At 52.1% G+C, this 20,232-nt stretch overlaps 2 protein-coding genes across 18 annotated transcripts in view; one reads left to right on the top strand and one right to left on the bottom strand.

Moving 5' to 3' along the window:
- Positions 1-1,578, top strand: part of PCBP2 (poly(rC) binding protein 2) — a 28,663-nt gene extending 27,085 nt beyond the window's left edge. For 11 of the 16 annotated variants that reach the window (XM_010373902.2, XM_010373901.2, XM_010373910.2 and 8 more), the window contains one exon: positions 150-1,578. In XM_010373902.2, the coding sequence (XP_010372204.1) occupies positions 150-186 (37 nt within the window). In that variant the 3' untranslated portion in view covers positions 187-1,578. The remainder of the gene's footprint in view (positions 1-149) is intronic. The other 5 variants (XM_010373907.2, XM_030939318.1, XM_030939313.1 and 2 more) reach the window with 3 other exon arrangements.
- MAP3K12 (mitogen-activated protein kinase kinase kinase 12) lies at positions 1,260-19,981 on the bottom strand. 2 transcript variants are annotated; one of them, XM_010373914.2, is made up of 15 exons: positions 19,793-19,981; positions 8,150-8,323; positions 7,842-8,050; positions 7,330-7,513; positions 6,948-7,139; positions 6,203-6,361; positions 5,895-6,053; positions 4,965-5,073; positions 4,619-4,728; positions 4,314-4,430; positions 4,058-4,195; positions 3,285-3,900; positions 3,027-3,097; positions 2,667-2,940; positions 1,260-2,047 (listed from the first exon to the last, which is right to left on the bottom strand). In XM_010373914.2, exons 2-15 carry the CDS (start codon positions 8,284-8,286, stop codon positions 1,949-1,951), a joined length of 2,574 nt encoding a protein of 857 aa, XP_010372216.1. In that variant the 5' UTR covers positions 8,287-8,323; positions 19,793-19,981; the 3' UTR covers positions 1,260-1,948. The 2 variants fall into 2 exon arrangements, with proteins under 2 accessions (XP_010372216.1, XP_010372214.1); XM_010373912.2 differs by having other exon boundaries at positions 7,842-8,323; positions 19,793-19,914.
- Between the last annotated feature and the right edge of the window lie 251 nt (positions 19,982-20,232).

Raw genomic sequence — 20,232 nt, 5'->3', positions numbered from 1 at the left:
ATGGTACTGGTAAATTTAAGAAACCTTAAAAATGTCTCCCTTGGTACTCCAGCACTGATTATTTACTCTTCACATTTCATGGACCAGGTAGAGATGAAGTGCAGCTGGGCACTGGGGAAACTAACTGAGTTCTTGTTTCTGTGTTACAGGCTTTCCTCGGAGACGGGTGGCATGGGGAGCAGCTAGAACAATGCAGATTCATCCATAATCCCTTTCTGCTGTTCACCACCACCCATGATCCATCTGTGTAGTTTCTGAACAGTCAGCGATTCCAGGTTTTAAATAGTTTGTAAATTTTCAGTTTCTACACACTTTATCATCCACTCGTGATTTTTTAATTAAAGCGTTTTAATTCCTTTCTCTGTTCAGCTGTTGATGCTGAGATCCATATTTAGTTTTATAAGCTTCTCCCTGGTTTTTTTTTTTTTTTTTTTTTTTTTTTTTTTTTTTTTGGTTTTTTGTTTTGTTTTTTTGGCTCATGAATTTTTCTGTTTGTCATGGAAATGTAAGAGTGGAATATTAATACATTTCAGTTTAGTTCTGTAATGTCAGGAATTTTTCAAAAAAATTAAAAGATGGACTGGAGCTTTTTCTTTGTGAATAGAAACTGGATGCCACAGTGATTCATGTGGGTTTTATTCCTCTTGTCTTGCTGTTATTTTTGTACCTTTTATCCCTCAAAGGACCCTTCTTGGGTTTTTAATAGAAGCCTTTATTCCGGTTAAGATGTTTTCTTCTATTTTACCACTTCCATCTTTTTTTGTGGCCCTTGATCCTGTTTTTCCCTGACTTCATGCTTGGTTGGCCCTTATAAAACTTGTGTCCAAAAGATGGAGGATTAGACTTTCCTAGGACTTACCTGTCCTACAAGCAGGCAAGCACTTCCACTTGGGGGTGGGGGAAAGGAATGACACATGACATACATGGCATACACATTAAGCAGTTGGTCATATGTCTGACTGGGTTCCAGTTTTTTGGGAATGTTGGTCCCCTTGTTCAGGCTTGCATATTTTAAACTAAAAATTTCAGTGTATTTTTAGTAACTCCATAACGAGTTAGAAAGATGTACCTGCTACCATTTATTCCTGTAATTTTAGAAAGTTGGGGCTTGACATTATACTCAATTTAGTGAGAATAGATGCAAAAAAGTGGAGGGGCAGGAGAACTTGTCCAGGCACCTTAGATGAAGTCCGGAGCCCAAGGCTTTATCTTAACCATGTATGGTACCCCATTCATTCATCAAGAAAACCCTCAACAGCTGGGCCTGCATGGAGTGGTTATATTTCAAGGTTTTTCACAGGGGTTACAGTAGGACAGTCCCCACCCCAATCAGGCACCAGGAAGAAAGTAGGGACTTAAACAGCACCCCAGTTCTTCAGCCTGAGCCATCACATGCTATCAGTCTCCTAACCTCCCCCTGGACCCTAAGACAGGGCTTGGGCAGAGAAGATCAATGGAGGAACAAAAAGATGAGTTACATTGCCACCTGAGAAACCTCAGAGGGGAGGACCCAGCCTTAGTCTCCCTTCTCCCAAGTGCAAAATGTGTAAACAGAGTAAAACGGAACAGAAAAGTGCAGTCTAAGTGGTTTTCTCTCCTGCCCCTCCCACCCTTCCCTCCCTCCGCCCCCATTCTTTGGGGATAAAGAATATAAAGACAACCCTGGCTTTTCTATTGCCTTGTTGCTTGCTGAATATAAGGAATGGGGTGGGGCAGGAAGGGGCCAGTTTGCCCTTAGGCACAGCTCTGCGGCTGTGCCTCATTCATTTCCACAGCTGCCAGTGTCCCTAGAATATCAGGTGAATTGGTCAGGGGATCAGTCTCCCTCGGCCTGACTTACGGCTGGGACAGCCCCATCTTTCTGTTGATTATGTGGCGCATATATATATATGTATATATATATAATTTATATAAATATTTCTCTATGTACAAGGAATATGAGTGGCTTTCATGGAGGGAGGGAAGCTGGGGGCCGCAAGGCATCAATGCTGCTGGAGTTGTCCAGTTCAGTGCTGTCACAGTCTGAGTCCTCAGAATTGGGAGGGCCCTGTGAGAAAGAGTAGAAATGGAGTGAGATTCCTTAGGGTTCTTTGCTGGGGTCATTTTAATAGCCAGTGGCTTACTGATTTGTTTTTTGAGATGGCAGTCTCGCTCTTTTGCCCAGGCTGGAGTGCAATAGCGCAATCTCAGCTCACTGCAACCCTCCGCCTCCCAGGTTCAAGCAATTCTGCCTCAGCCTCCTGAGTAGCTGGGACTACAGGCGCGCACCACCACACCCAGCTAATTTTTGTACTATTAATAGAGATGGAATTTTACCATATTGGTCAGGCTGTTCTTGATCCACCTGCCTCGGACTCCCAAAGTGCTGGGATTCCAGGTGTGAGCCACCGTGCCCGACCGGCTTACTGATTTATTTATTCCAGATTTCAGTTGCTCAGGCCATTCTCCAAGGTGTCAGACTCCTTTCAGAATCCTTCCCTGGCTGCAGCTTATAGCTACACACAAGCTACTGGTCAGGCACCATAATAGATGCTCTGCAAGAGGCTTCTGAAATTCCACCACGTGGATATTTGCTCTTTATGGTACTTTCTGGCCTGTGCAGCTGTCTCCCCAAAAGCTGTCAAAAGATAAGGCATCTATCTGCTTGTTGCTGTTGTGCCACTCACCTGCTTTCCTCTGAGAAGTTCCTGGTGTGGAATGGGCAGGGAGCTGGGTTCTGGGCTGGGGATGGCCTCTGAAGGAGGTGGGTCCAGTGGGATTTCTGAGCCCTGGGAGCACATGTCATCAGACCGCTCATCTGGCCGCTCATCAGTGTTGGTGCTGCCAACTTCAGGTGTGCCACTGGGGGAAGGTTCACTAGCTGTGCCTTCCTCCCCATCTGATGGATTCTCTGAGCTGAAGGTAGATAGTGACTGGCGCATGTTCAGGCTCTGAGGCCACCTACATGTTGAAGAGGGGGATTACAGCTTGGTTCTGCCCCTTGCAGAAAACAAAAATGCCATTAACTCCTGTACTCCATCACTTACCTCTGGCTTGATGTCAGCTCTACTTCACTGTCCACCTCTCCTTCCTCCTCTTCTGATGAGATGCCACGTTTCTGGAGGAGAGATGGGACTGTGGTCAGAAGTGGAAAGAGGTCACTAAGAATTCAGGAGAAGGGAGCACAGTTAAAAAGGGTAAAGTAGGGAATGGCTTAAAATTGAGCATAATGTGAGGGATTAGACTTGGACCCCAGGGAGAATAAGGAAAAAGGGAAAGAGCTCAGGAGCCTTCCCATACTTTACCTGACTTCGGGTGACGGCAGCCCTGTACAGCAGTGCAGCTGGGGTCAAGTGCTGGGACCCAGCCCGGCTTCCTCCCCGGCCCGAGGTCCCTTCCCTTCCAGTTCCCAGAAGCCCCACACCTTCACCAGGCCCTACTGGAGGAGGTGGCTCCCCTTTGGCTCCCCCAGGTGAATCTGGGCTGGTAGAGCCAGGGGCTGATCCCTCACTTGGTGGGGTGTCACCCCGGGCCGGAGGTGGTGAGCCAGGATCCCCAGCTCCGCTTGTGGCCCCCTGGCCCCGGGACCCTAGTGCTGCTGACAGCAGGTCTGGGGACGATGAAGACATTTTGCGGAGCAGGAGGTCATGATGAAGCCCACGGAGGGCGGGAGGGCAGGCCTCCCAGGCTGAGGGTCCCCCTCCTAGGCTTCCTGGTCCTCCGGGTTCATGGGGTGGCACAGGTGTACGAAGCCCAGGCAGGTCCCCACAGCTCCCCTTGGCGCTGGCCTTGCGGTGACGGGTCTTGCCACGGCGACTCCGTCCTGGTGAGGGGGGACCCTTAGGACACCCAGGAAGCCCAACCCCACTTAGGGCTGCATCTAGTTTAGGGAGCAAAGACTCCGTCTTGAGGATATCTGGTCTGGAAGGAGAGAAAAAGTCAAAGGTTGAGACTGCCAAATCTGTGTACTCAAAAGCACTCCCTAACCTTGGACACTACAGTACGCATCTCCCTGCTAAACATTTGCTGCCACTTAAGTATCCCTCTTGCCGTATTGGAATCACCATTCATGGCCCACCTTTTGCTATGGGGTGACAGCTTCTGTGGCACATTCCTCTTCTTGATAAGCTTCTCCATTGTGTTTCCATGCAGGAGGCCCCGGGAAGGGTGTGTCTTCAGCAGGCCTGGGCACCTCCGCTCTAAAGCTTGCTCTCGCCTAAAGATCCAGGCACCTTCTCAGCTGGGCAAATGACCAGGAAGGGGCACCCCAGTCTCAGTAGGATCTCAGGCAGGCACAGCTCCAGGGCTTGGTGCATAAGGACAGGTAGGGTTACCTGAGCAGCTCCCTCTCCTTGAGTTCCAGCTGCAACATGAGGGCATTAAGTTCCATATACAGGTTGTTGGCTCTCTCCAGCTTCCTTTCATAGTGTTCCCTGATGTCCAAGGCATGTCTGCAATGGGCAGAAGGGTTCCCCAAGGTGAACTGGGTTCACCTAGGGCCATAATAGAGTGGCAGTCTCAGAATTCCTGTCCACAGTCCTTTCATAGTCCTTCCACCCTCCCTGGGGCTGGGTAGGAGCTGACTGGGTGCATAGTCCTTGCTGTTGGTAAAATCACCTCCCCAAGCACAGGAACTCACCTGAGCTCCTCCCTCCTTCTCATCACCAGTTCCTCTTCTAGGCGGTGCAGACAGGTCCCTTCTGACTTAATCTTTTCAAAGTGCAGTTTTACTTCTTCCCGCCACTCTGCCTGTGGGTGGAGAGCAGACGAGGAGTGAGCCATCCTTTCACCCAGTGAAAGGCTCTGCAGGTTGCCCACACGTCACTGCCAATGTGTGTGCTGGAGCAAAAAGGAGTGGATTGACTACGCTCTCTAAGAGCCAATCTCTTCAGTCCCACTTAACCCATTTCCCAGCCTCCCCCTCAAATGGCATCATCTCTGCAAAGAAGGGGAATTAGGTATTCATTTTCCTACCCACAGCACACCTGGGACTTAAAGTAAGTCTCCTGGGGTGTGGAGAGTACATCAGCTGAGGCAATGTCCAGATGCAGCAGGATCTGTCGGAATGATGGGCGATTTCGCGGTTTGCTATTCCTGAAAGGAATGGAGTTAGGAGGAGAGGGGAGAATTTTGAGGGAGGACCAGATAGGAACTAGAGCATCCTTTCCCAAAGTGTGTCCTGGAGAATCCAATCCTAGAATGTACTCTGTGACAAAAGAACTTATGGTCAATGGTCTCTAGGGAATATTACACACTATTCATTAGTGTGTCAAAATCCTGCAGTAAGGAAACCTGTTGAATCCCATATTTTCCAACTTGTCTCCCCAAATAAAGGCCTTTTCTGAATAACATCATTGAAGGAACCACACTTTGGGAGATGATCATCAGATTAGCCATCTTCAAACTTCCCTGGGTCTAGGTTCCAAATGAGGGTCTGGGACCCTTTCCTTCTGTGTTCTAAGGTTGTTTACTTGAGGCCCAACGAACCATGCTTGGTGGTTATGCTGCTCCTTCCCTGTACTTGTATGCACTCACTGACACTTCATGACAAACCAGGAATGCAGATACTGTTAACTGTATTTTATAGATGAGGAAACAGTTTCAGAGTGATACCACTTGCCCCTGGTGACTCAGCTCAGAAGGTACATGAGCCTGATTCAGATGCAAGTCAGTCCTTTGTATTAAATGCCCCTGCTATTTATTGGTCAGTCCAGCCCCTCTCAGTTCTAGATTGTAGTTCCCTGGATCCATATCCTGAGTCCTCAGTACCTGGGGAGCTACATCTGGGAGCCCTGACACCCCCTGTTAAGGATTCTGAACTTGGCCACCTAGGGTTCTAGGTACTGGCTGTCCATCAGTACTGCTGTTCTTCTCAACTTCTCCAGGCCCAGTATCCCAGCTCAGCCCATCCTTACCAGCACTGGCGAAGTAGGATCTTGAAACCATCTGGGCAACTGGAGGGCACGGGCAGATGGAGACTGTTGCTTCCCACACCCCAGATGATGGCTGAGGAATCTACGTCTTTGTAGGGGATCTCACCAGTCAGCAGTTCCCACAGCACCACACCAAAGGACCTAGGGATGAGGGTACATCACTTGGGAGGGGGTTCCTCCAGAGGTCCTGGTTGCTACCGGCCCATCACTTGTGCTCAAGCCCTAGAAGTTGCCCACCATACCCCCAGGGCTGGGCACCCACTCTTCTCAGCTTTCAGCCTAGTCCTCACCAGATGTCGACCTTCTCAGACACAGGCTCATTGCGGATCACCTCAGGGGCCATCCAGGCTACTGTCCCTGCAAAGGACATCTTGGTGCTCTTGTCACTCAGCTCCTTGGAAGTGCCAAAATCTGAGATCTTCACCACATCGTCGTAGGTGATTAGCATGCTGGTAAAGAGTGTAGTCAGCTGGGGTCCACACCCCTCCACACACCTCATCTAACTGCAGCAACTCTGCCTTTCAGGTTTTTGTTTGTTTGTTTGTTTGTTTTTGAGACGGAGTCTCGCTCTGTCACTCAGGCTGGAGTGCAGTGGTTCAATCTCAGCTCACTGCAACCTCCGCCTCCTGGGTTCAAGTGATTCTCCTGCTTCAGCCTCCTGAGTAGCTGGGACTACAGGCATGTGCCACCATGCCCCACTAATTTTTTTGTATTTTTAGTAGAGACAAGGTTTCACCATGTTGGCCAGGATGGTCTCGATTTCTTGACCTCATGATCCACCTGCCTCGGCCTCTCAAAGTGCTGGGATTACCAGGGTGAGCCACTGCATCCGGCCTGCCTTTCAGTTTTAAATCATTTGGGACACCCAAAGGTGAGGGGCTCACTACAGCCCTCCTGAGATGGGATTATCACTTGGAAGAGGTTTCTGAGATGGCCACATGGACGTAGGGCATGGTTTGGAAGTGCGGAGAAGGCCACACTGACTTGAGTGGGTCACCTGCATGCACATTTATTGCTCCCTGCTTGCTTACTCACTTGGGTGACTTGAGATCCCTGTGGATAATCTTGTGTAGGTGCAGGTAGTTCATGCCACCAGCGATGCCCATGGACCAGTCAACCAGTAAGGAGGGGGTGACAGGGCGGCCAGCCCGCAGTACCTCATACAGCTGGCCCTGGGCGCAGAACTCCATGAGGATGCAGTAGCAGGGAGCCTGGGTACACACACCCCTGCGAGACAAACAATGGTATGAAGGCCTCAGCTGGCTGAGCCTTCACCTGATTAATACCTGGAACCCCCATTCCCACCCATTCCACCTAAGGGTCTCCTCTGGGAAGGATGGGGTAGGTCCCACTGCCCAGGAGGGTACCAGGCCTTAGCATAGTATCCCCAATACCCAGCCCCTGCCCTGGACCTCACTTGAAGGTGATGATGTTGGGGTGCTTCAGCTTTCGCAAGTGCTTGATGTCGGTTTCTTTGAGGTCTCGCACCTTCTTCACAGCCACCTCCTCCCCGTGGAAGCGCCCCAGGAAGACAGCACCCTGGGCCCCTGAGCCCACCCACTGCAGGTCCAGGATTTCCTCAAAGGGGACCTCCCAAAGGTCTGTGGGCAGGAGGCACAGTGCCACAAGCCTCAGAAAGAGCCACACTCAAGGCCAGGGACGGGATAGCATTGGGTTGGCTGAATTGACTTAAGGAGGGTGAAGCAGAAAGGTAGCCAAAAACAGGCCGAGAAGAAGGTTCGAGGGGACAGGGAAGGAATGAATGGGTGACCTTAAAAGAAGGTGGGAAGTTAGAGGCTGATGGATGGCTAAGGGACTAGGGCTGTGTCATGGGGAGGGGAGGGACCATTGCATGACTTTAGTGGAGCTGACCAACAGATCTCGGGCTCAGGGAAACAGGGAGGAGGCTCCCACAAGGACGTGGCCTACCTTCCTGCTGCTGCTTGTGCTCAGTGGAGTAGGCTTTGCCAATCATGGTCCAGACAGGGCGCAGGCAGCCAAAGAGGCCCTCAAGGAAGCCACTGCCACTCTGGCACTGCAGTCGCACCTCGTCAGCTCGAACTCTGGATGCCCGACTCTCAGGTGACCCAGCTGCGCCCCCTGGGCCCCCTGCATCCTGCTCATGTAGCTGCAGGACACTGTTGGCAAAAGGCTCAGGGGGCGGCTCTCCACCTGGGGAGGGGCTGGGCCCTCCCCCACCCTGCCCACCAAGGGGTACCACATCTCGAAGTACACACTGGGTAGGCGTCAAGTCCTTCTCGGGAGTGCAGTCAGAAGTGTCTGGGTCCAGCTTGCGCATGGATGCCTCACTTAGGGTAGACACGAAGCCCCCAAAGGAAGGAGAGGGTGTTCGGGTCTCATGGAGGCAAGCCATGGCCTCTGGCCCCTGGTGTGATGGTGAACGCTGGGCCCTGTGGGAATGAAGGAAGGAGGGGCTGTTAAAGCCCCAGGCGTGCCCGCTCAGGATACTTACCCCAGAGGCACAGATTGGGGTTCTGGGTTCACAGAAGCCCTGCTGGAGGTAACACTTGTGGCTCCGTTTCTCATGCCCCTCCAAGTTGCACCTTGACCCATCTTAGGAAATCTGATACACTTGGGCTTCCTCTCAGGCATATTAGTAAGACAAGTAATAGGTAGATAGGTATCATACCTGGGTATCATTCTCAGGTAACAGCCCCACGTGGGTACACACTGGTAAAATATGTCTCAAATTCAAGTATAATGGTAACAGATGAGTTCCCTTCTCCCTGTAAGATGACTCATTCATTGCTGCGGCACATGTTTTTCACCTGAGACTCACAGGCACACACAGGTATCAGGAGGGTCTCACATTTACACCTTTACCTCGGGGTCAACCTCAGGCACACAATAGTAACACCTAGACCTCCCTCACACTGAAGCACACACAGGATGCTAGTAAACCTTTCAGGCACCCTTGGACAGCATTCCTGAGCTGCCTACATACAGGTGATACCCTTAGGCCTCCCACCCAGGTGCTTACACACTGTACTACTGAGGCCCTCTCAGGAACACAACTCAGGTGAGAGCCTCATGACAAGACACACTCCTGGGCCTCTCCAAGGTAACTGAAGGTTGTAACCACAGAGTTCTGTGTCCCCCCAACATTGGCAGAAGCAACCAATGGGAATGCAGACGCTGTCACAGAAGGCCACTGCTTCGTCCCCCTTAGCCCTCCCTTCAGTCCAGCGGCTCTCCCAGGGGTCAAACAAGGTCTTGTCTCCTCTTTCCTCTTCATTGCCCTATCCCCTGCTCCTCAAACTTTCCAGGCAATGGGGATGTGTCCCAGTTCATAGCTGGGTGCTATTTAAAAAACAACCATTAGGCCGGGCGTGGTGGCTCATGCCTGTAATCTCAGCGCTTTGAGAGGCCGAGGCAGGCGGATCACCTGAGGTCAGGAGTTTGAGACCGGCCTGACCAACATGGAGAAACCCCGTCTCTACTAAAAATACAAAATTAGCAGGGTGTGGTGGCACACGCCTGTAATCCCAGCTACTTGGGAGGCTGAGGCAGGAGAATTGCTTGAACCCGGGAGGCGGAGGTTGTGGTGAGCCGAGATCACGCCACTGCACTCCAGCCTGGGCAACAAGAGCAAAACTCTGTCTCAATAAATAAATGAATAAATAAAACGCAACCATTAAAAAACCTGAATCCGGCACGGCGTGTTGGCTCATGCCTGTAATCGCAACACTTTGGGAGGCTGAGACAGGTGGATCACTTGAGCTCAGGAGTTTCAGACCAGCCTGGGCAACATGGCAAAACCCTGTCTCTACCAAAAATACAAAAAAAAAAAAAAAAAAAAAAAAAAAAGCCAGGCATGGTGATCCTGTGACTGTGGTCCCAGATCCTCTGGAGGCTGCAGTGAGAGGATTGCCTGAGCCCAGGTGGTGGAGGTTGCAGTAAGCCACTGCACTCCAGCCTAGGCGACATAGCCAAACCCCGCCTCAAAACAAAAAACAAAAAATACCCTGAATCCTGACTTGCTTCTGCCACATAATGGCTATATGACCTCAGGCGAGCTATAGTTGAGCCTCAGTTTTTCCAGCTATAGAAAGGAATAAACTGGCTGTCACTAAGGCACAGCAAACCCTTAATGCTACACGAGATTTGTCCAGAACTTGACACCAGGAGCCATCCTGGTCTCCCAACTCACTCCACACTTGTCAGTTACCAAATCCTGAGATTTGAAGATTCCCTAGAACAAGCATCCCTCTAATTGTTCCTCATAGCTAGCAGGGTCCTTCCATGAGCCCCTGGGTTAGTCTGGAAATTATTGCCATACATTCTGAATTACAGTGGAGAATTACAGGGGGAGGGGTGGGAGCAATCTCCACATGCAGAAGGGTTCAGTAGATGATTACACAGGCATACAAGAAGGCTTGGGAAACTTCGATAGTTCTTGTAATACTTAATTACCAGGACTTTCCCTTGAAGACTTTTTCCTGGGGGGTGAGGGTGGTAGGCCTGGAATCAGCATATTTAACAAGCACCCTAGATTTGTTAAGCTCTAACCCAGTGCACGCTATTTTCTAGTCCTACTGTTACTGCCTTAGTTCAAGTCTCATTAGCTGTCCTCAGCTGGCCCAGGACAGCTGGTCTCCAAGTGCCCTCCCTACCCCCAATTCTTCACTCAGCTCCTTCAGAAGGATCTTTCTAAAACAGACTGGGGGCCAGGTGTGGTGGCTCACACCTGTAATCCCAACACTTTGTGAGGCCGAGGCGGGCGGACCACCTGAGGTCAGGAGTTTGGGACCAGACTGGCCAACATGGTGAAATCCCATCTCTATTAAAAATACAAAAAAATTAGCCAGGCATGGTGGTGTGCACCTGCAGTCCCAGCTACTTGGGAGGCTGAGGCACGAGAATTGCTTGAATCTGGGAGGAGGAGGTTGCAGTGAGCTGAGATCACGCCACTGTACTCCAGCCTGGGCAACAAAGCAAGACTCTGTCTCAACAACAATAAAAAAAACAGATTGGGCCAGGCATAGTGGCTCACACCTTTAATCCCAGCACTTTGAGGGGCCAAGGCAAGTGGATCACTGAAGCCTGTAAGTTCAAGACCAGCCTGGGCAACACAGTGAAACCCCATCTCTACAAAAAATATAAAAATTAGCCAGCCAGGTGCAGTGGCTCATGCCTGTAATCCCAAAACTCTGTGAGGCGGAGGCAGGCGGATCATGAAGTCAGGAGATCGAGACCATGCTGGCTAACACAGTGAAACCCTGTCTCTAGTACAAAATACAAAAAATTAGTCGGGCGTGGTGGCGGGCGCCTGTAGTCCCAGCTACTCAGGAGGCTAAGGCAGGAGAATGGCATGAACCTGGGAGGTGGAAGTTGCAGTGAGCCAAGACTGCGCCACTGCACTCCAGCCTGGGCGACAGAACAAGACTCCATCTCAAAAAAAAAAAAAAAAATTAGTCGAGTGTGGTGATGTGCACCTTTAGTTCCAGCTACTCGGGAGGCTGAGGTGGGAGGATATCTTGAGCCTGGGAGGGTGAAGCTGCAGTGAGCACTGATTGCACCACTGCACTGCAGCCTGGGCGACATAGGTGAGACCCTGTCACAAAAGAAAAAACAACTGCCTGCACCAACACCGGAACTTAGCCATGTCAGGTTTTTGAACCAGGACACCCAATGATAATGGCTAACTTAAGGAAGGCTTACGGCTGGGCGCAGTGGCTCACGCCTGTAATTTAGCACTTTGGGAGGCTGAGACAGGAGGATTGCTTAAGCTCAGGAGTTCGAGACCAGCCTGGGCAACACAGTGAAACCCCCGTCTCTACTAAAATACAAAAAATTAGCCGGGCAGGGCGGCGGTCGCCTGTAGTCCCAGCTACTCGGGAGGCTGAAGCAGGAGAATCACTTGAACCCGGGAGGCGGAAGTTGCAGTGAGCTGAGATCGCGTCACTGCACTCCAGCACCACTGCACTCCAGCCTGGGCGACACAGCGAGGCTCCATCTCAAAAAAAAAAGAAAGAAAAGAAAAACAAAACAAAAAAGGCTTACTATTTTAGCTTCTGGTAAAGGTGCATTAGCACTTTGCGTACGTAATCCTCAAAACGGTAAGCTGGGCATTATCAGCCCCGTTTTACAGACTAAGGCATAGAGGTATTAACCTGCCCACAATGCCATAGCTATTAAGAAGCTCAAGCTCGGCTGGGCGCGGTGGCTGACGCCTGTAATCCCAGCACTCTAGGAGGCCGAGGTGGGCAGATCGCTTGAGCTCCGGAGTTTGAGACCAGCCTGCGCAACATGGGCCTGGGCAACATGGGGAGAGCCTGTCTCTGCTAAAAATACAAAAAATTAACCGGCGTGGTGGCACATGCCTATGGTCCCAGCTACTTGGGAGGCTAAGGTGGGAGAATCGCTTGAGCCCAGGAGGTGGAGGTTGCAGTGTGCCACGGCACTCTAGCCTAGGTGACAGAGCAAGACTCTGTTTCAAAAAAAAAGAAAAGAAATAAAGAAAAAGAAGCTCAAGCTTCACCCCCAGCCTGGAAGGCGCTTCTCATCTCTCTCCAGGTGTCACTTTATCCTGGACGTCCTTCTTTCCTGATCCGCTCCAGGTTAATGCGCCTTCTGGGCGGGCACAGCCCCGGTATGCTTCCTCTATTATGGTTCCCATTATACTGGAGGTACAATATGGCCGGCCCCTGGCTCCTTTGAGAGCCTGGACAGCCTTTAGAGAGACGACTTCGCATCACAAGGGAACCATGGTTTGCAGCATCACCTGGCGCGCAGAAGGTGCTTGGTAAGGTGCAACCACTGCTCTACCCACCCCGGAGGATCGCCTTAAGCACCACACACTCTATGCGCGCGCGCGCGCGCGCGCACACACACACACACACACACACACCAATTAGCTCCCTGAATCCTCAGAAGAGCCAGGTGAAGGAAGTACTACTGGTCCCATTATATTCTTGAGAGAACTGAGGCCCAGAAAGCACAAATCACAGTAAAGTTCAGCTTCCAAATCCCCAACATACCCCACGCGGTATTTGTGGCTTCAAGAGGTAAGGTGTAGGTTGCAATGCAAATCACAGATAAACACAGACCAAGTAAAATGCCAACATATGGGAGAATTTCGTCTGGAGGACCCAAGGGATTTTGCCTGCCACCCCGCACCCCCGCGCCCCCACCACCTCCCACTCCGCCGCAAGCAGGGGATTCGCTTCTGGACCACCCAGAAACAAGGCCCAGGACTCTGGGACGCTCTCGCCTGGCAGGCCAGGAGGGAGGAATGGCAGGATTGGAGCGCTCGGGGAGGAGCTGACAGCTTGGTCACCGGCAATGGAAGGCCGAAGCCCAAGTCTGGGCAGCTCAAAGTGGAGAGGAAGGGGTTACAGCCACAGCGCCCTCTCCCACTTCCCGACTTCCTTCCCGGCCATCACGTGGCGCGTGGTTGGGGCGGGGGCCGCCGCGGCGGAAGGGGGTGGTCCGGGTGGGGAAGGGGAGGGGACACGGCCGGCTGGGGGAAGCGCTGGGCGCTGCGGCGTAACCATGACGACTGGGCCCTAGGCGGCGCGTGAAGTCACCAGGACAAGATTAGCCCCAGATCACGTGAGCGCGACGTGGGGGCGGGGCTGTGCCTGGGCCCCGCCCCTGACCTGGGCCGGCCCAGGTGGCTGGTTGCCGGGATGGCTGCGAGGATCGTAGGTGCGGACCCCCACCCAGCGGTCTGCCCCATCTGTGTTCCCTTCCTTCCCCTGCCCCCGCATGCAGAGAGCTCCTCGGCTGAGGCGTCGGGTATTGGCAGGAGGGGACTTGTGGGGTTGGCATTGGGGGTGCAGTACCACGGGGAAGGAAAGCAGGAAATGAGAGAAAGGGAGACGGCACAGAAAAGGCGAGGCACAGCTAGAGAAGAAGGAAGGAGCCAAGACATATACAGACACCGGAGCAGCGTGAAGCGGTGTCAAGCCCGAGAATGATGGCTTGAAAAGCTGTTTGGAAAAGCAGAGGACCCTGAGAAAATGGAGATGAAAGGGGAGTGAGAAACACGGACTGCATCCATCTCCTTTTCTGTCTAGAAGCCGAGCTTTGAGTAGGCACAACACCTGACTTTTTAAAGGAATTTTTCAGCCGTCATCTGGTTGTTTGACGACTAGGTGGTTTAGGCATAGAAAGGGTGACATGCTCAGAGACACTTGCAGCCAGCAGAGCCTCCCTCCAGTTTACCAGGCTTCCCCAGAGGCCCTTCTGGTATCCAGGGCCAGCAGCTGGGGAGAGAAGGAGAGAAGCCATTTCACCTGTTTATCTTTTAGGGTAGTGGGGATAGCTGAAGAAGTAGGAGATGGGACCAAGGGAAAGATCTCAGGCTAATGACAGCTCTTCCAGATTGACCTGGAATGGAGGGAAAGCTGCTGCCCCTGGGAGCTATAGTAAACTGGCGATTCCTCTCTCCCAACACACACACACACCCCTTTCTGTTTCCTTTATTTCTGACCTGCCAGCTGTGTCCCACTGCCCCCTGGCAGGGCCTTGGCGCCAGAGTTTTGGAGGGGCGTCTAGGATGACTAGGAGCCCCTGGCCCAGTCAGTCACCCTGGGGGATGGGAGCTGTCTCTCCGTTATCAATTATGCAGAGCATGGGGGAAGGGCAGCAATGTGACAGGAGGGTGGGTCTCTGTCATTCTGTCAACCATATCTACCATGTGTTGATGGTGGTTCTGCCTCACATTGGGTGAGGGGACAGAATGATCTCTAAGCCATACAACTGCCAGGGGAGGAGGCTCTTTGGATACCCAAGAGGCCCTAATTCAGTGCTTTGCTGGTGGCCCCAAAGTGACTCCATAAGGAGGCTACAGGGTAGAGTGGGGTAGGAAGTCACCCCCCATCTATCCCACCTTTCAGGTTCTCTGGCCTGAGATTTTGGAAGCCTGTGGCACGTAAACTCTGAATTCTCTCTAGCTCCTTCTTGTGTAACAGCAGAATGTCAATGTCAAGCTGTTCGTTTGGTGGTCTTAGGGGCTCAGTTCAGAGGCCAGGTCATCTGCCTAAATCTTGGGCTGTCATACTAAGTGCTCTCCACTGTCTGAGACCTCATTTTTCACTCAGGAAAAGGATGATTCCCTTTCTCTCATGAGTAGGGGTAGGGAGGGGAGTTTTCAAAGGGAAAGGAGACCCAAGACTTTGGAGTCCTAATTCCACCTCTGCAAGCTTTGAGGCCCTGAGAGGATAAAGGTCTCTGATGAATCGCAGCCATGCCTCCTGTCCGCTTGGCTGCAGCTTGTATTGTTTTTGAAACAGGGTTTCGCTTTGTTGCCCAGGCTGGAGTGCAGGGGCATGATCATGGTTCACTGCCTGCAGCCTCAACCTCCTGGGCTCAAGTGATCCTCCCCCTTCAGCCTTCTGAGTAGCTGGGACTACAGGCACTCACCACCACACCAGACTAAATTAAAAAAAAAAAAAAGAGGCCAGGTGCGGTGGCTCACACCTGTAATCCCAGCATTTTGGGAGGCCAAGGCAGGCAGATCACAAGGTCAGGAGATCGAGACCATCCTGGCTAACACGGTGAAACCCCGTCTCTACTAAAAGTACAAAAAATTAGCCAGGCGTGGTGGCGGGCGCCTGTGGTCCCAGCTACTCGGGAGGCTGAGGCAGGAGAATGGCGTGAACCCAGGAGGCGGAGCTTGCAGTGAACTGAGATGGCACCACTGCACTCCAGCCTGGGCGACAGAGCGAGACTCCGTCTCAAAAAAAAAAAAAAAAAAAAATTGTAGAGACCATATCTCACTCTGTTGCTCAGGCTGGTTCCAAACTCCTGGGCTCAAATGATCCACCAGTCTAGGTCTCCCAGAATGCTGGTGTTACAGGCATGAACCACTGTGCCCTGCCCTGCAGCTTGTTTTGATTTTCCTTTTTACAGGATTCATGGTCCTGGCCCCAGGGTCCCAAGATGGAAAGTGCTATCGCTTTTCTTAGTGCCCTCATGAGGAGGAAATGACTTCCCCTGAGAACTTGGGGGAAAACTGGAGATCACCCCTAAATTCGGGTCCTTGATTGGAAAATCAAGCCCTGAGACCCCTAGCTGCCACCCTTCTTCCAATGGGGTGGACAGTGAAAGGGTTCAGGGAAGGGAGGGACAGTACTATTTAGGAAAAAAGAATCAGCTTCAGATTTGGAGAGATCAGAGCTAGAATCCCAGTTTTGCCACCAATTAGTTTAAGGAATGTAATCTCTCCATGGTGCCCAACCCTCCCTGCTGGGGTGGTGAAGGTTAAGTAAGGTGATGGCGGGGGTGCAGGGAGCAGCATGCTTCCTCCTTGCTTTGTCTTCCTGGTTGGCTGGACACCAGGTCTTTCTTTGTGGATCCTGGAGAGGCTGAAGACTTGGTCTCTGACCTTCTGCTTTCCCAGGACAAACCGTGATTTCAGGTTCCAGGAGAACCAGGTCACAGTGCTAGTGATTGTGCTGGAGTCTCCAGTCATTCCTTTACCAGATCACCAGGCCTTCCTCTGTAAATCCTGCCATTCTGTCTCCTCTGGACTAAGGGGGAAGGCCTAATTTTCTGTACCCCATCCTCACTCCCTGACCAGTTATCTCTGGAATCTGCTCTCTTAAGCAGCTATACTGCTAAGATCCTCCCTTTGATCATGTGGCCCTGGATCACCCCTCAGCCTTACCCATAGAGGCCTCGGGGAAGGGGAGGGCAGGAGCAGGGTAGGATGGGCCTCAGGAGTCCCTCCTACCTAGGACCTCAGATAGACCAAGAGGAAGTTCAGTGGATGTTAACAAATAGTTCCTCAGCTGGATGGACATTTTTAAAAATCTGGAAGAATAAATACCAAAGTATAACAACAGTTTCTAGGTAGTTGGAATTATGAGTGTTTTAATTTTCTCCTTTGGGTTTACGTCTATTCCTAGTATTTCAGTAACAACTTTGAATTGCTTTTAAAGTAAGATATAACATTTATTTTAAATTGTAAAACAGAAAATAAGATTGATGGACTGCTCATGCATTCCTTCATTTAGCTTATTAGGACAGTTGTGCAATAGGGAGAGGGTAGGTGGTAGAGGAGAGAACACAGGCCTCACACTCGGAGTGGCTTCCTGAGGTCTTGTCTCTGCTTCTGGCCAGTTGGGTGACCTGGCTTGAGACTTCTCAACAAACCTCAGTTTCTTCATTGCTAACTGGGGACGGTGGTACCTATGTCCCACAGTGGCAATGCAGCACATAATGTGGTGGGTAAGAACACAGGTTCTGGGTCACACAGACCTGGGTTCAAATCCTACCTCTTGCCACATACTAACTTTTTTACTTTAAACAAATTACTTAAGTTTCAGTTTTCTCCTCCATCAGAGATGATGATAACACTAGCTCACTTGGTCTTGTTAAGGGCATGATTAAGACAATCAAAATAAAGTTCTTGGCCCAGGACCTGGCACACAGGAAGCTCTCTCTAAGCATTAGCCATATGGAAAGTGCCTAACACACAGTTGTAAGTTTTTTATGAATGTGATTCCCTTCCCTTCTTTCCCTTGTTCTTTCTCAAAGCAAGTGCCAGTAGGGAAGGTACAGGTGGAAAGGGAGGTGGAGAAACAAGAGGGGAAAAAAGACCAAAGAATGAAGAGACCAAAGGACAAGGGCTCTATCCTGAATGATCTTTAGCCTCCTCTGGAATCTGTCCACTGTCGCAGTCTCCTCACCTTCCCCACACACACATATGACCCCAGTGCTTCTGGGAGCCAATGAACTGGACAGACCAGTCTCTGTGGCCAGGCCCTCATGAAGCCCCTATGTCCCCTGCTGGCATCATCTCAACAGTATCCTCCTTCTTCCCAGCATCACCTCGGTCAACAGTGTGAGTGAATGGATGAGTGGCGGGCATGAGGGGGCAGACATTTCCACTTCACTGGAAGAAGCGTGGCAGCTGGGGGTCCCGGGGCTTGACTGGTATAGGGCTGAGGACCTGAATGTAGGGGTGATCTCCAGTCCACCCTAGCAAGGACTTCTTACGGGGCTGATTCTCTCATTCCTTCTTTCTCTCCAGATCTAGGCAGGGGAGAGGGAGGACTGTGGATTACAACAGTCTGGGCAGTGAGTGGTAGAACCAAGGGTCCTCTTCCTAGAAAAGCCTGATCCTACCATATTGTCACCACCAGGGGAAGAGCAATTGGTTTTTATTTTTTTATTTTTTATTTTTTATTTTTTTTTTGAGACGGAGTCTCACTCTGTTGCCGGGGCTGGAGTGCAGTGGCCGGATCTCAGCTCACTGCAAGCTCCGCCTCCCAGGTTCACGCCATTCTCCTGCCTCAGCCTCCCGAGTAGCTGGGACTACAGGCGCCCGCCACCTCGCCCGGCTAGTTTTTTTGTATTTTTTAGTAGAGACGGGGTTTCACCGTGTTAGCCAGGATGGTCTCGATCTCCTGACCTCGTGATCCGCCCGTCTCGGCCTCCCAAAGTGCTGGGATTACAGGCTTGAGCCACCGCGCCCGGCCCAATTGGTTTTTAGAAGGGTTCTGCCCTCTTCAGCTATAAGGAAGCCTAGGAAATCCTGAGCCACATCTAACTTCTTGCCTCCTCTGTCCGTAACAGGGATGGGTATTTAGCTGGTGGTCTCCATGTTGAGAGCTGGGGTTTTCCCAACATTACCCCAGTTGACAATGGGAGTGAGTGGATGAATAGTATGCTTGAGGGGACACACACATTTTTTTCACCTGTAAGTGTGAGATAGGAGGGAGTGGGGCCCTAAAGCTCAGAGAAACTTCAGTGTCTGGACAGGAAGGCTCAGGGGGCACTTGAGTCCTTTCCTTCCTAAATCCTTTCTGTTGGCCTTGGCTTGGTATGACCCTCTGGCTGAAACTCTGAGCTCCTAGAGCGATGGAGCCCACCTTGAGAACTGCAAGGGAAATGTGTTTAGAAGGACGCACTGACTGTGGCTTGAGATGACTCTGGGTGGGGTAAGGAGACCTCATGTGCACTCCCTCCTGATTGGAGGCCACTCACCTACGCTCCTCTGAAAAAGGCAGCAGATGAGCATCTACAAGGTAGGACTCCTCCCTTAATTCTAAGGGACACCTCACTGTCTCCTCCCACTGTCTACACAGCCTTGACTCTTCCCTCCTCTCAGTCAAGGCCTTGGTTACCAGCAAGTCTCAACTCTTGCTTATTTTTAAGCCAATGAGTTTGAGGAGTGTTTGTGGGAAAGGGAGGAGGTTTTTGGAGGGTTTGACTGGGGGAAACGGGTTAGGGGAGCCAGAGGAGATGGAGAGAAAGAAGAGGCAGAAACCCACACGTGAATGGGGGAGGGGAGGATGCAACAGCTGGATGGAGGTGAATGCCACAGCTAGAGGGGATTAGGAGGATCACAGCTGGAAGGGGAGGGGAACAACGCCTGGGCATCTAGGAACAGGTGCTCTCTGACTAATCTTCAGGTCCAGCCTGCTAAGTGTGTGTGTGTCTGTGTGTGTCTGTGTGTGTCTGTGTGTGTGTGGAGGGAGATGGTGGGTACATCAGTCCTTGCCCTTCCTTTCCTTCCCTGGAGGGGGCCAAAACTCTCCCTCCTCCTTCCCTCTCTCCCTTCCTGAGGATGAGTGGGAGGAGATGTTCTCTTGCCCTCTGTCCTTTAAGTCTGTCCCCCAATCACCCTCCACCCCACCCCAATACGGTCCTTTCCAGCTCTGGAGGCCCTTCATCTCCAAGCTGGGCCGCGGCATCTCTCCGCTCCATTCCCTTCCTTCCCAGCCCCACACGCGTCGGGTCCAGGTCCCCAGTTCCTCCATCCCCACAGCTTCAGCATCCCCACACCACCACCCCGCACCAGGCCACATCTGCATCCCGACCCTCCCTCCACGCCCGGATCCCAGGACCCGGACCCATCCCTACCCCCCACCCCCCACCCCCCCACAACTCGGCCAGGCTCTCACCTCGGGGGCTCCGCGGCCGCAGCACAAAAGGCGGCGCTGCTGCAGCTCCGTTCCGGATGCTGCTCCCGCCTCCTCCTCCTTCTCCTCCTCCTTCCCTCCTCCCCCCGCTGCCCTCCACCGGACCCAGGGCGCTGTCACAGGCGATGCTCGTGCGGTGTCCGGATGCACGGGTGTCAGCTTCAGCTTGCTGCCCCCACCCCCCGACCCCTAGCCCCGTCCCTGCTCGGCTTGAACTCCCGCTCCTTCCAGGGCCCCCGCCCCTGGCCCCCCGGGACGGACACGCCCTGAGCGGGGGATGCTGCGATGGAGCCGCCGGCCTCTTAAAGGAGCCCGCTGCTGCCATCCGGCGCGCTCCACGCTCGTCCCTGGTCCGCCTGGGCCCCGCGCTTCCCTGCTGGCAGTGTCCTATGGAGGTCCCACCTCAGGCCTTAGGCTGATTC

The sequence above is a fragment of the Rhinopithecus roxellana genome, chromosome 10, assembly GCF_007565055.1.
Source record: "Rhinopithecus roxellana isolate Shanxi Qingling chromosome 10, ASM756505v1, whole genome shotgun sequence".
In the NCBI taxonomy this organism is placed as follows: domain Eukaryota; kingdom Metazoa; phylum Chordata; class Mammalia; order Primates; family Cercopithecidae; genus Rhinopithecus; species Rhinopithecus roxellana.
This window is presented reverse-complemented; position numbering and strand designations above follow the sequence as displayed.

Excerpts from the sequence above, each read along its gene's own strand:
- MAP3K12 (XM_010373912.2), bottom strand. The coding sequence starts at position 8,286 with ATGGCTTGCCTCCATGAGACCCGAACACCCTCTCCTTCCTTTGGGGGC. Across the intron at positions 3,098-3,284 it reads CTGCCGTCACCCGAAGTCAG|AAACGTGGCATCTCATCAGA; the intron begins GTAAAGTATGGG and ends TCTCTCCTCCAG. Across the intron at positions 2,941-3,026 it reads GAGCTGACATCAAGCCAGAG|GTGGCCTCAGAGCCTGAACA; the intron begins GTAAGTGATGGA and ends TTCAACATGTAG.